Source organism: Brettanomyces nanus, chromosome 1, assembly GCF_011074865.1.
Source record: "Brettanomyces nanus chromosome 1, complete sequence".
In the NCBI taxonomy this organism is placed as follows: Eukaryota; Fungi; Ascomycota; class Pichiomycetes; order Pichiales; family Pichiaceae; genus Brettanomyces; species Brettanomyces nanus.
Window position 1 is genome coordinate 1,743,881 of NC_052374.1, and position 13,111 is coordinate 1,756,991.

Below are 13,111 nucleotides of genomic sequence, written 5' to 3' on the forward strand. Positions count from 1 at the left end.
GGATCTCAGTGGGGCCGGGGTCCACAGGCCGCGATTAGCTTTATGGCGATGTTGATGACTGTGATGATGATGACGATGGCGATGATGATCAGGAGGTAATGAAGAATCAGCAGTAGCAGAGTGCACATTCTCGTCTTCTACTGCTTCAATTTCCTGCACTTGAATACCTATCGGTTTCTTCTGATATGTACTCCCTTGGTCAGCAAAAGGATTGACGGAATTAGTGGAATCAGCGAATGGATTTGTCTGTGAATATAGGTTAGAGTTCTGGTCGGGCGTCATATAGTGTGAATTAGATCGAGAAAAATTTAGCTCAAATGGATTGGCCCAAGTTTTGCCATGGGATTGGTCCATGGTGGATGGTATAAGAAGAACAAGACCCCTGAAATCAACCTTCAATTCTGAATAGTCGCGAAAAGAGAGTTAGCATTGAATTAGGAATTATTTATTAGTTTAAACATATGTAGATATCACCTCGTCTCATACACAAAGTAGTAAAGAGCAACATAGCCCAAAATCGTGAACCCTCCAAGCATACCCAAAAGCCAGTAAATGTCAAAGAGCACGGCATTAACGTCAAATCCGAACGTAGAGAGAATCACTGCTCCAGGAACCTTGATGTCTAGGCCATATTTTCTCTCCTTGAGAATCAAACCATTCACCTCATTTACACTTAGTGCCTCATATCCGTAGTGGAACACAGAAATCCTCTCAAACCACGAGATAGCAGTCGGAATCGTATCCTTGTTGATGAACAAACCGGCAAAAAGTAGAGAGAAAAGCATAACTAATACACCAATCATTGTTGCTGAGCCCGGCTCCTTGACAAGGATACCAATGATAAGAATCTCCACTGCAGTTGCCATATTGAAGAGGACAACAATCAAAATCGACAGCCAAAATTTGTGACCACCCATATTCAATCCAACTAGCGGATAGATGATAGCCATGAAAATAATTGGAGGGAAGAGACGAAGAGGAATCACATCGCATATAATCTTACTGAGATAGTAACTCAATGGATGATAGTAGTTGTTGGATCTTTCTCTGATGAATACAATTCTTTCTATGGAGAAAGAGTGAAGACCAGTTAGAGTGGAAAATCCAAACATTGTTAAAAGGAAGAAGAATAGTCCCAATCTATTTTGAAATCCAGAAATGTTGTTTTGAACGTCATAGTATAGATACGAACAGAAAAATCCCATAACAATTGCCAAAATGTAGTGACTTAGAAGCAACTTGGGGTTTCTGTAAGAGTTTTTAAACGTCCGTGAGCACAAAATGGATAACTGGGTAAAGAATCCTGCCTTAGAACGAGTTGGATCATCTTTAAAGAATGAATCTTCCTCAGCATTGGAAACAGAGGGTGCAGATGAATGCTCTGCCTTAATACTCTCATGAAGTTGTTCAGCTTCTGATGATTTTGAAAAGAGAGTAGCAAGAGTACCTTGTGGTTTCGAGTTCACGTCAGCCTTCTGTCCAAGTGCATAAGTCAATTCATCTCGGTGAGATGCATAATGAGCCCATTCTTCAGTTGGATCCTCCTCTGAACTATTAGGAAGATGATGTGCCTCACCTGTTTCTAGCAACAAATCCAATCTAGGATCCGTTTCAACAGGCGAAACTGTCGTCAATGAGTTGTCTTTGGTTGTGTCTTCGGAGGTGATATCAATAAGGTAGTCTGCTATATTGTAGCCAGATGGACATTGATAGCCTCTCTGAGAGAAAAACTCTGAACATTCACTCATAAGGCCGGAGTAAACTATTTCGCCGTCCGATAAAAGTAATAGTTTATCGAATAAAGCCACAATATTACTTCTCGGCTGATGAATAGAGAAAATGATAGTACGGTTGAAATCCTTGGCAAGACGAACAAGGGACTCGACAACACGGAATGCATTGAAGCCATCAAGACCTGTAGTAGGCTCATCCAAGAAAAGAATAGAAGGTGATGTAACGAGCTCGCAAGCAATGGCCACACGACGTTTTTCACCTCCAGAAATGCCTCTCTCAAAGTCGGAACCAATTAGCTTATCCTTAATATGAAGAATTCGTAATTCTGAAAGGATTTGGAGAACTTTAGCCTTCTTAGATTTTGTAGACAAAGATCTTGGAAGCCTGAGAAGAGCACTATTGAGTACTGTCTCATAGACGGTTAAAGTTGGAATAAGATAATCCTCTTGATCGACAAATCCACAAGATCTTTTGAAATGCTTAACATCTGAATTAGTCAAAATCTGCTCACCGTTGACAATCAAAGAGCCCTGACTGATACCACCTTTATTCTTTCCAGCAAGAATATCAAGAAGTGTAGTTTTACCAGCACCAGAGCTACCCATAATGGCCATAATTTCACCCGGTTTGACCATACCAAAGGAGTTACTAAGAATAGGCTTCCTGTTAACAGAATAGGACACTTTATCGAAGGCAAATGTAGCAGGAACATAGTCAACCATGAGGTAATCGTCATTATCATCGTTATCATCATCTGGAAGTGCAATCGACTCGGAAGAAAAAAGTGGAGACCTTTTTACTCCAAAGATAGTGACAAGAACTACACCGAGACATACACCAAGAGCAGTAAGGTCTTTGGCGAAGTCCAAGTAGGTAAACCTATCTTTTGGAGGAATGGTAAATCCTGGGATCTCACTATCATGAAGACACTCACCAGAAAGACAACTTAGAGTGATATATGGATCACCAAATACATTCATGATAAGATCATTCATACTTGGTTCGGAGAACTTGCAATTGCGAGATTGTAGGTCGCATGTGAATTCACCAGGTCCCTTAATAGTTTCAACAAGAAAATCTGATATATCAATGGAGCCGGACTTGCCGCAAAGCATCTTATCAGGTAAGCATTTGCAAGCCACATCGTCGCAGCGATAGTTGGTGTGATTACCGTTCAAATCGTACTGGAAGTCACACTTGGAAAGATCGCAATAGAAGCTCTCGTCGCTCTGTATCCAAAATTGAAAAGAGCACTCTTGAGAAGTTCTATTGCATTCAAAAGTGGCCTGGGGAATTTTTCCCCCAAGAACTTGAACGATCTTCTTATTGGTGACATCACACATCTGATGAGCTTGATGGACTAGGATACCACCAGTATAGCAAGTACCTTGCAGTCCATCCGGAACGAATGATTTGCAGACTGCGTCTTGTTGACAAAGGTTACAATTGATACCACCCCAGCCATCTTCGCAGTTACAAACGTCGTCTGGATCTCTAATTGGTCTGTTAGGACCATCAGCCAAGGAGCCACAGACGGGCTCTGAGCAATCTTCACCACCAAAGCCGTTTCGGCATTCGCATCGACCAGTGAACTGATTACATGTAGAAAATTGCTTGCATTCAAAGTTTGGAAGATTGCAGTTGAAACAGGGAGGACAAGTTTCTGCAGAGTCTTCGGCTGTTGCTGTTGCTCGTGCTGCCGGTTTTATTGCCACTGCTAGTGGATCAGAAGCTAGTGCTGAAGGAAAGAAGTCATCCACTTCGGCCAGAGTCGATATAGCATACAAAAACGCCAGAATAAGGACGCCAAACATCAAAAAAGACGAAGGTATCGTTAATATACAGAAGAAAATTGAGTTCAGAAAGAGAATAAATGTCGATAAGGTAGGTTATCTCGGAATAGATGAAAGCCGTTTTGTGATTCGCGAAGCCGTTTGAATAATTTCCTAAATAGGAATGGGTAAGGTGGAGGTTGGAAGGTGGAGGTAGGAAGGTGAAGGCAGAAAGGTAAAGGCAGAAAGGTAGAGGCAGGAAGGTAGAAGAGAGGAAGTAGAAAAGTAGAAGAAAGAGGATAGGAAGGTAGAAGAAAGACAAAGTTGAGACAGAAGAAAGACAAGAAACAATGCATAGATAACTAATCTCACATGATCATCATCTATTAAAGGTTAGACTGAATATATTAATAAATAAGTGCTGGTTAAGTCAGAAGAACTGGTCCAAACTCCTTTCGGAATCCTTTTTGATCAATCTGAGCATTCCCTGTGGTAAAATAGGCCTGTAGTCACCGTCAAGAACGTATCTGAAGGGCATTTCGGTGGCCTCGTGTCTACTGAATCGAATCTCAGGGTAATCTATAAACTTGATCTCCTCAAGAGGTGTTCCATCGAGAATTATCTTGGTGGTTCTCGCAGCAGTGTCTGTAGACATCTGAGAATCTCCCAAACGTCTTCCTGGACAATTTAAACGTTGTCTTAGTTCGCCTGTTCTATCTCTAGGTGGATGATCACCTAGAATTCCACCGAAGATGAAGTAATCGAATTCACCCGTATCAGTAGGTTGGAGATCCAGTTCTGCCCGAGGGTCCAATAGACACAATCTGGACTTAGGAATGTCTCTAGGAATGAAATGCGAAGCATCTTTAGTCGACCATTGTAGTCCAAGTTTGAGTAAAGAAACAGGAATATCCCTATCTGTGGTACCTTCAGGAAGACAGGTTAAGATAAGATTGTCACTACCAACATCTCTCAGAATTTGCGCATATTCCAAAATCACCCACTCGGTAAAGCCTTTCTCCATATGTTCTATTACGTATTTCATCTTTAGATATTTGATTTGGCGACTCTTAGACAAAGTGGAGAACTCTTGGGTAAAAATTTTAGCCTTCTTTTGAATATGGACGACACGGCGTGGCAATTGTCTGGGTCGTTTACCGCGCGGTACGGCGTTAACTGGTTTGTCCATGGTACTGATTTGCGGCGTGGCACGGGTCTACCACGTAAGTGGCGAACATCCAACGATCCAGCTTGCCAATGAGTTGTTACAACCCACCAGTAACCGGAACCTGCAAGGAGTAGACTGTGAGCTGTAGACGACTCACTACACTAAATATGCTCTCTTGGTTTCATCAGCTCCACGACTCCACTGTCTTCATAGCTCGCCGTTAGCACCTATTCAGTCTATTTATACGGACTCTGTAGATCCACCGGTCACGTGCAGATGGCTATAATCGTTCCACAATTCTATGCCTCCAACAGTTGTCCTTTTTCTTTCTCCTTCACTTTAACAGATGCTTTCTCGTAAACGCCTAGTGTTTTACTTATTCATACTCATCGTTCTATATCAATTAGTCTCTAATATGCTGACTCATACGGCCTCTAAGCAAGTAATTGTTGTTGGAAGTGGTCTTGCAGGTTTGAGTGCTGCACACTCTGTGCTTCAGAATGGTCAGAAGGTAATCATGTTGGAGATGATGCCTAAGTATGGTGGTAATTCTGCAAAGGCCTCATCCGGTATCAATGGTGCTCCTACCAGATACCAACCCGTCAAAGATGACCTGTTTTATTCGGATACTCTGAGGTCTTCTGGTGTTATATACCAGAACTCCGATTCTCAATTAAAAAAAGAAAGAGAAACCTTGATGAAGACTTTAGTGGACAATTCACAGTCTGCCGTTTATTGGCTTACAGACCATTTTGGTATTGATTTAGCTGCCGTGACCCAGTTGGGTGGTCATTCTGTACCAAGAACTCACCGTGGTACGGGCAAAATACCTCCTGGTTTTGCTATTGTGTCTGAATTATGGAAGCAGTTGGAGGAGAAATACGCAAATCTGGCTACACTACGTACCAGCTGTCGTGTCACCAAGTTGATTACCGATTCTCAAGGTGTAGTCGGGGTAGAATTCGAAGATCTGGATAAGAAACATTCTGAAAAACTCTTTGGACCTGTTATATTTGCTGTCGGTGGATTTGCAGGTGATACTACAGGTCTCGTGACCAAATACAGACCCGATTTGGCCAAATTTCCTTCTACGAATTCAGAAAGACCTCAATCTATCGGGATTTTAGAGGCCATTGGTGGTAAATTGATGGATATGGAGTCAATACAAGTTCATCCCACAGGATTTGTTGATCCCGAAGACCTCTTTTCCAGAAACAAGTTTTTAGCTGCAGAGATGTTACGAGGTGAAGGTGGAATTTTATTAAATTCCCTGGGTGACCGATTTGCCAATGAGATGCAGAGAAGAGATCAATTGACTGAAGCCGTTATGAAAAGCTGCGATGAAGAACTTAACGATGAGATCCGTCAATGGAAAGTTTGGTTAGTTTTGGATGAAGGATCCACAAAAAATATAGGCAGTAACATTGGGTTCTATCAATTTAAAAAGTTGGTGGCTAAAAAGAAGATTAGTGAGTGGAAGCAAGAGATTCCTAACATCAAGGAGAGCGTTAAGAGGTACGCACAAATGGTTCAAGATGAGAAAGATACAGATTACGGGAGAATTTCGCTAGGTAAATGGACATTGAAACCCGAGGAAGTCACCGATGATACAGAGTTGATTGCCGGAAGAGTAACTCCGGTTCTACACTTTACTATGGGAGGTGTAAAGATCAATCCAGAAGCACAGTTCCTTAACATAGATGATCAGCCTATTAATGGTATCTGGGGAGCTGGGGAGATCACCTCGGGAGTTCACTCGAGCAACAGATTAGGCGGTTCGTCGTTGTTAGAGTGTGTCGTTTTTGGTAGAATTGCTGGAGATCATGCAGCCAAGTATTTAGCACAAAGTCATATTTAGATATACAGATAATGAAATTATCAGATGATACGGCGTAGGCGCCCGCCGGCAGGCGGGGGCGTCCAAACCCTCTAACAGGAAGGATCCCGCGAAAACTCTTTACCAGGGTTGTCACCAGGGTTGCCACCAGGGCGATCACCTGGTCTTGCCACGGGCTGCTACAATTGCTATCGTTATCTATTCATCGAGCTTGCCAATCATTTGCCCTTCTTTAGTTCTTCTCATTTCTTCATCAATCATGGGTTATCCTTCTGTTATCGGCGGAGTCAGTAGAAAAGTTAGCTCGCAAATCTATACGCATTCGTGTGCGTTCTATCGAGTCAATCGACTCGCTTTCGGTGCTAGAATGTCTATTATCAAGACTGATAGTGCCAAACCTTCCTTTATCATCTATTCGACAATCCCTTACGATCAGAATGTCATTGCTTCTGTTGATAAATTGATGACTGAAAATGGCGATTTACCAAAGGGTAAGTCTTTTATTGACAATGTCTCTTATATTATCATTCCAGATAAAGAACATACCATGGCTTTATTACCTTATAAGGAGAAGCATCCCTCTATCAAGGTAATTGGATTTGAAGGCTGCGACCCTCAAATTGATTCTGCAATTGACTTCAAGATTGCTGATAGTCAAGGTAATAAGATCCTCAAGAGGAAAGACCTAATTGGATTGGGGATTCCCGAGGACTCAGATCTTATCAAAGCTGACCTACAATTCGTCTACATCCCATCTCATCAGAACAAGGAGTTGATGGTCTACGTTCCTGGTTCAAAGACACTACTTGAGGCTGATATGTTCTTCAACTTGCAGTACACGGGCCACCGAACACCTGAATCCGATTTGTTCAACGAACAGTTTGGCGGTAAGGACCCTCAATCGGGTTTATGGGGCTGGCTAACCAAGAAGGCATTTACTCCGGGCACTTTTCTCAACAATCAGTTGACTGGAGGTATCATCAAGGACAAACCAGCAGCCAAGAAGGCCATCGAACAGATGTTGCAAGAGTGGGACTTCAACAAGATTATCGTTTGTCACGGAGACACAATCAATAGGGACGGTAAGGAAGTTTGGAGAAAGGCTTTTCAGCAGTTATTACAGTAAATTATGTATTCCATGAGTAAGCTATTTTTCACTTAGTAATCTGTCCGAGTTTTAGCCTCCCTATTTCAAGTCGCGAATCTTTGGTAACAAAAAGCAAAATTAACACGTAGTCTGCCACGTTCTTTCCTTATTTCACTCGGTTTCTTTTATCTGTAACAATCAAAATGACTACTACAAAGGCTATTATTATGGTGGGAGGAGGCTCCCGTGGTACTCGGTTTAGACCATTAGCTCTAGACCAGGCCAAGATTCTTTTCCCAATTGCCGGAAAGCCTCTTTTATCTCATACTGTCGATGCCATTCTTGACGTGGATTCCATCAAGGAGATTATTCTAATTGGATTCTACGAACCTTCTGTCTTTACCGACTTCATTTCAGAATTTGATGCAAGAATGAAGTACACAAAGCGTCAATGTACCATGAGATACTTGAAGGAATTCAAGGCAATGGGTTCTGCTGGTGGCTTGTATTACTTCCGTAATGAAATTATGTCCGGCTCTACCGAGAGTTTCCTTGTTATTCACGGTGATATCATTTGCTCATTTCCCTTACAGAAAATGGTGGAATTCTATGATCTCAAAGCTTCGGAGAATGTCGGAAAGCAATTGGATGCTATTCTGATGGGTGTCAAACTTCAGAACTACGACTTGTTCCTTGCACTTAACGACAGGGACCAGTCTTCGTTTGGTACCATTATTTCCGATCCAAAAACGCATAAGGTTGTGCACTATGTTGAAAAACCGGAGACAAAGATGTCTGAGACTATCAACGGTGGTATCTATCTGTTCAACGACAAGCTTTTCCGTCGTCTTGCTCACGCCAAGATCTCTAAGATTACTACTGCCAGCGAGAATGCTGAAATTGTCGATGAAGATGTTATCTCTATGGAAAAGGACATTCTCCAGAATTTACCTGAGTTTGGAATGACCTATATCTATCCTTACACCGGCTTTTGGACCGCTGTAAAGACTCCTTCCGATGCCTTATACTCCAATCAGCTTTATTTGGATGAGCTCTATAAGGTTCAGAGAACAGGAGGTTCTCAGAATAAAATTTTGGGCAACGTCCCGATGCACCAAAGGACTCCTACTATTGACAGACTCATTTTGGAACAGCCTTCTTCCAATATTGTTCCGCCAGTTTACATTCATCCTTCCAGTAAGATTGATATGTCTCTGGGAACCAAAATTGGACCTTACGTGTCCATTGGTCCCGATTGTAAAGTGAACGCTGGTACTAGAATCTCCAACTCGATCATCTTGAATAGCTCCAAGATTGGATCCAATTCGCTCATTTCCAACTCAATTGTCTCCTACAGTTGTAATATCGGTAGCTGGACTCGTGTCGAAGGTACAGGAATTACTATTAAGACTAGTAAGAATAACTCTCCAAAGAAATCCGGGGAACTACAGGAAGAGACCAGAATCATTGGTATCAAAGATTCTGGTAACATTTCCATCTTAGGTTCTGGCACAAACGTCAAGGACGATTGCTACCTTCTTAACAGTTTCATCTTGCCTAATAAGAGTATTAAGCGTGACGTTAAGTATGAAATTATTATGTAAGTACGTACATATTAAAAACCCGAACGCGTCGCGTCTTGTCAAAACGCGCTTACTCTCTAAAAAATAAGTAGATTGTTTTAGTACGCGTATTTATATATATTACACTCTTTCTGCTTTGTATCTCTCCTTAAATATAATTGCTAAGGCCAAATCTAAGCAGATGAAGCAGAGCAATTTACTGTCGTTCTTTTCCAAGGCCAAGGTTTCTCCAAAACCAAAGCTCGAGCAAAATTCTGCAAATGAGGCCAAGTCTTGTGTTGAGTCAATTACTCCTACAAGTTCGTCTCCTGTCAAGGAAAAATTAAAGAGAGCTAAACCTGATATATCTCCAATTACCAATAGTTCTGCAGCTAAAGTTCCCGACACTCCGAAGTCGCTGAAAAAGTTGAAAAGCGTGGATAGTTCTTCTGATCCAGACTCTCCGGCTATTCCATCTTCGCCTCTATCGACGCTGTCGTCTGGAAGAACGGTGAAGAAGATCAATTATTCCGAGCTGAGCGATGAAGATGATGATGAACTTGTTGGTAGTCATCATAAGAGAAGGAGAATTGTTGAGGTGGAAGAGGATGACGATGAGGACGGTGATTTTGTCGTTGATGAAGTTATTGATGATGTTATCGATGATGATGTTGTGGATGAAGACGATGGTGAAATTGAAAATGACGATTTAGTTGCGGAGAAGAAAGAGTTGGATGATGATGTTGTAGTCGAGGATGAAGATGATGATGAAGATGATGATGATGCAATTGATTTGGCTGATCTTGGAAAGATCAAAAGACAGAAAAAGAAGGCCAATCAGGCATCAACCGAGGTTCATTCTTCAATAGACTTACCAAAACAATTTGAAAATTTGGATACTTCTTCTCATACCACCGTCTCCGCAAAGTTTTCAGCAGGTTCTGCATTCGTTCCTGAGAACAAGGCTTCATATAGACGTTCCAAGGACGCAAAGACCATCTCTCCTCAACGTAAATTTGTTAAGGAAAACGGAGAGAGATATCAGTGGTTAGTAAATGTGAAGGATGCAGAAGGACGATTGGAGACGGATTCTGATTATGATTCGAGAACTCTATACATTCCGAAATCTGCCTGGGCCAAGTTTACTGCGTTTGAGACTCAGTATTGGTCGATTAAAGCCAAGATGTGGGACACTGTGGTGTTTTTCAAAAAGGGAAAGTTCTTTGAACTATATGAGAAAGATGCAGATATAGCTCATCAGAAGTTTGACTTGAAACTTGCTGGTACAGGTCGTGCAAATATGAGACTAGCTGGTATACCTGAGATGTCATTTGATTATTGGGCCAAACGATTCGTTGATGAGGGCTATAAGGTTGCCAAAGTTAATCAGAAGGAGTCAATGCTTGCCAAAGAGATGAGAGAGAGAAATAGCAGCAAGAAGGCATCTAAAGTCATCAAACGTGAGCTTGATTGCGTTTTAACTTGTGGTACTTTGACCGATGGGAAGATGCTAACGGATGATATGGCTAAGTACTGTCTAGCTGTCAAGGAGGAAACTAATCTGGACAATTCAAAGACATTTGGCGTTTGCTTTATTGATACTGCTACTGGTCATGTTGAGATTACGCAGTTTGACGACGACCCTGAATGTGTCAAGTTGGAGACTTTACTGGCACAAATTCAACCTATGGAAGTATTGGTGGAGAAGTCAAAGGTGAGTCCCTTGGTGATGAAGATCCTTCGATTCAATTCTCATGCAGGTGCCATGTTCAACTTTCTGAAATCTGGCAACGAGTTCTGGGACCACGAAACTACGTTTGAGGAGCTTACTAGAGGCAAATATTTTGAAGCCTCTAACTTGGACGATTTGTCTAACTATCCTTCGGTGTTGGTGATGTACCATAAAAATGAAAAGAACGTGGCTTTTTCTGCCTTCGGTGCATTATTATGGTATCTACGGTCATTGAAACTTGACTCATCGACTGTGTCCATGGGAAATTTTGCTGAGTACGATCCATTTAAGAGTAGTTTCTGCAATGCCACTATGAGACTTGATGGTGTTACCTTGCAAAACTTGGAGATATTCAGCAACTCATTCGATCAAAGTGACAAAGGTACATTATTTCGTCTTCTAAACAGGGGAATTACTGCCTTTGGTAAAAGAACCTTCAAAAGCTGGGTGATTCATCCACTTCTTAGTAAGGAGAAGCTTGATGCTAGATTCGACTCTGTAGAACTTCTTATGAATGACGGCGATTTGAGATCTATCATTGAAAGGAAGCTTGGAAAGCTTCCTGATCTAGAAAGATTGTTGGCTCGTGTGCACTCTGGGAATTTGAAAGTGAAGGATTTCTCCAAAGTCATTGAAGGCTTTGAGTCAATTCTGTCATTATTGAAAGTGCTAAAAGATACGTATGGAGATGGAAAGTTGGGTGGTTTTTTGGGTGAATTGGTTTCTCAGTTTCCTGACGAATTGGAAGAATGTGTATCGAAATGGTCGCAAGCATTCGATAGGCATTTAGCATATGCGGAAGGAATATTGGTTCCAGAGCCTGGTGTTGAATCAGAATTCGACGCTAGTAATGCAAAAGTGAAGGCCTTAGAAAATGAGTTGGATGATATTATTATACAGTATCGCCGTGAGTACAAATGTCAGGAGATGTGTTACAAAGATTATGGTAAAGAGCTATATCTTATTGAGATTCCGAAGCGTGCTACGTCTAGGATTCCATCCGACTGGCAACAGATGTCTGCAACAGCCAAGTCCAAGCGTTATTGGTCTCCTAAGGTTAAGAAACTTGTTAGAGAATTGATGGAGGCCCGTGAGCTTCACAAGATTTTATGTGAGTCCTTGCAACAAAAGATGTATGCAAGATTCGACAAGGATTACAACATTTGGGCAGAAACTGTGCGATGCGTCTCTCAGATAGATTGTGTTGTATCATTAGTGAGAGCTTCCGAGTCGCTAGGCTCGCCGCTATGCAGACCAGAGTTTGTTGACTCCAACAGAGCATTCTTAGAATTCAGGCAGTTACGTCATCCTTGCTTTATTCCAGGGGGTGTTTCTGGAACACGTGATTTTATTCCAAACGATGTGATTCTAGGAGAAAATGGCAAGGGTCAGATTGGGTTATTGACGGGTGCCAATGCTGCAGGAAAATCGACTCTTTTGAGAATGACAGGTATAGCTGTTATTATGGCTCAAATAGGTTGCTTTGTGCCAGCTTCCGAAGCTAAGATTGTGCCTATTGATTGTATCATGACTCGGTTGGGTGCCAACGATAACATTATGCAGGGTAAGTCTACATTCTTTGTGGAACTATCTGAAACTAAACGGATGTTAGAAAATGCCACTCCAAGATCTCTCATTATTCTTGATGAGTTGGGACGCGGAGGCTCGTCAAGTGACGGTTTCGCAATAGCAGAAGCTGTGTTACACCACATTGCCACACACGTACAATCTGTTGGTTTCTTTGCCACTCATTACGGAAATTTAGGCCAAGCATTTATTCATCATCCACGTATTAAACCTCTTAGAATGGGTATTATAGTGGATGAGTCTTCGAGAAATATCACCTTCCTCTACAAGTTGGAGCCAGGTAGTTCTAACGGATCGTTTGGTATGCACGTTGCATCAATGTGCGGTGTTCCAAAGGAAATTGTTGATAACGCTGAGGTGGCAGCCAAAACTCATGAGCATACTTCAAGACTCAAGAAGGCCCAGGAGGGTACAGAGGAGTCTGCTCCGTTGGGATTGCAGAGCGATTTTTCGTGGATCGCGCAAAATAAGGGCATTGAACGAACTTGTGCCGTTTACTCTGAGGATGTGAAGAGGACTGCATTGGACAGTATATTCAGTGTCATCGGAGCTTTGTAAGGACTATAACGCTGTATGCTAATTTGAATAAAGAAATCCTCTTAGCCCCAGATAAAAAATATGAAATCGCGAAA

At 41.9% G+C, this 13,111-nt stretch overlaps 5 protein-coding genes across 5 annotated transcripts; 3 read left to right on the forward strand and 2 right to left on the reverse strand.

Moving 5' to 3' along the window:
* Nucleotides 1–470: 470 nt before the first annotated feature.
* FOA43_000806 (uncharacterized protein) lies at nt 471–3,548 on the reverse strand (the record flags this gene model as incomplete). Its single annotated transcript, XM_038921132.1, has 2 exons — nt 471–3,326; nt 3,540–3,548. 2 exons carry the CDS (start codon nt 3,546–3,548, stop codon nt 471–473), a joined length of 2,865 nt encoding a protein of 954 aa, XP_038777060.1.
* Nucleotides 3,549–3,936: 388 nt separating this feature from the next.
* On the reverse strand, nt 3,937–4,695 carry SFM1 (SPOUT methyltransferase; the record flags this gene model as incomplete). Its single annotated transcript, XM_038921133.1, has 1 exon — nt 3,937–4,695. One exon carries the CDS (start codon nt 4,693–4,695, stop codon nt 3,937–3,939), a length of 759 nt encoding a protein of 252 aa, XP_038777061.1.
* Nucleotides 4,696–5,020: 325 nt separating this feature from the next.
* On the forward strand, nt 5,021–6,532 carry FOA43_000808 (uncharacterized protein; the record flags this gene model as incomplete). The annotated part of the gene is made up of 1 exon (XM_038921134.1): nt 5,021–6,532. The coding sequence occupies one exon, from the start codon at nt 5,021–5,023 to the stop codon at nt 6,530–6,532; it is 1,512 nt and encodes a 503-aa protein (XP_038777062.1).
* Nucleotides 6,533–6,770: 238 nt separating this feature from the next.
* On the forward strand, nt 6,771–7,637 carry FOA43_000809 (uncharacterized protein; the record flags this gene model as incomplete). The annotated part of the gene is made up of 1 exon (XM_038921135.1): nt 6,771–7,637. One exon carries the CDS (start codon nt 6,771–6,773, stop codon nt 7,635–7,637), a length of 867 nt encoding a protein of 288 aa, XP_038777063.1.
* A 2,093-nt stretch (nt 7,638–9,730) lies between these two features.
* On the forward strand, nt 9,731–13,037 carry FOA43_000810 (uncharacterized protein; the record flags this gene model as incomplete). Its single annotated transcript, XM_038921136.1, has 1 exon — nt 9,731–13,037. A coding segment is annotated over one exon (3,307 nt), but the record flags the coding sequence as incomplete, so codon positions are not given.
* Between the last annotated feature and the right edge of the window lie 74 nt (nt 13,038–13,111).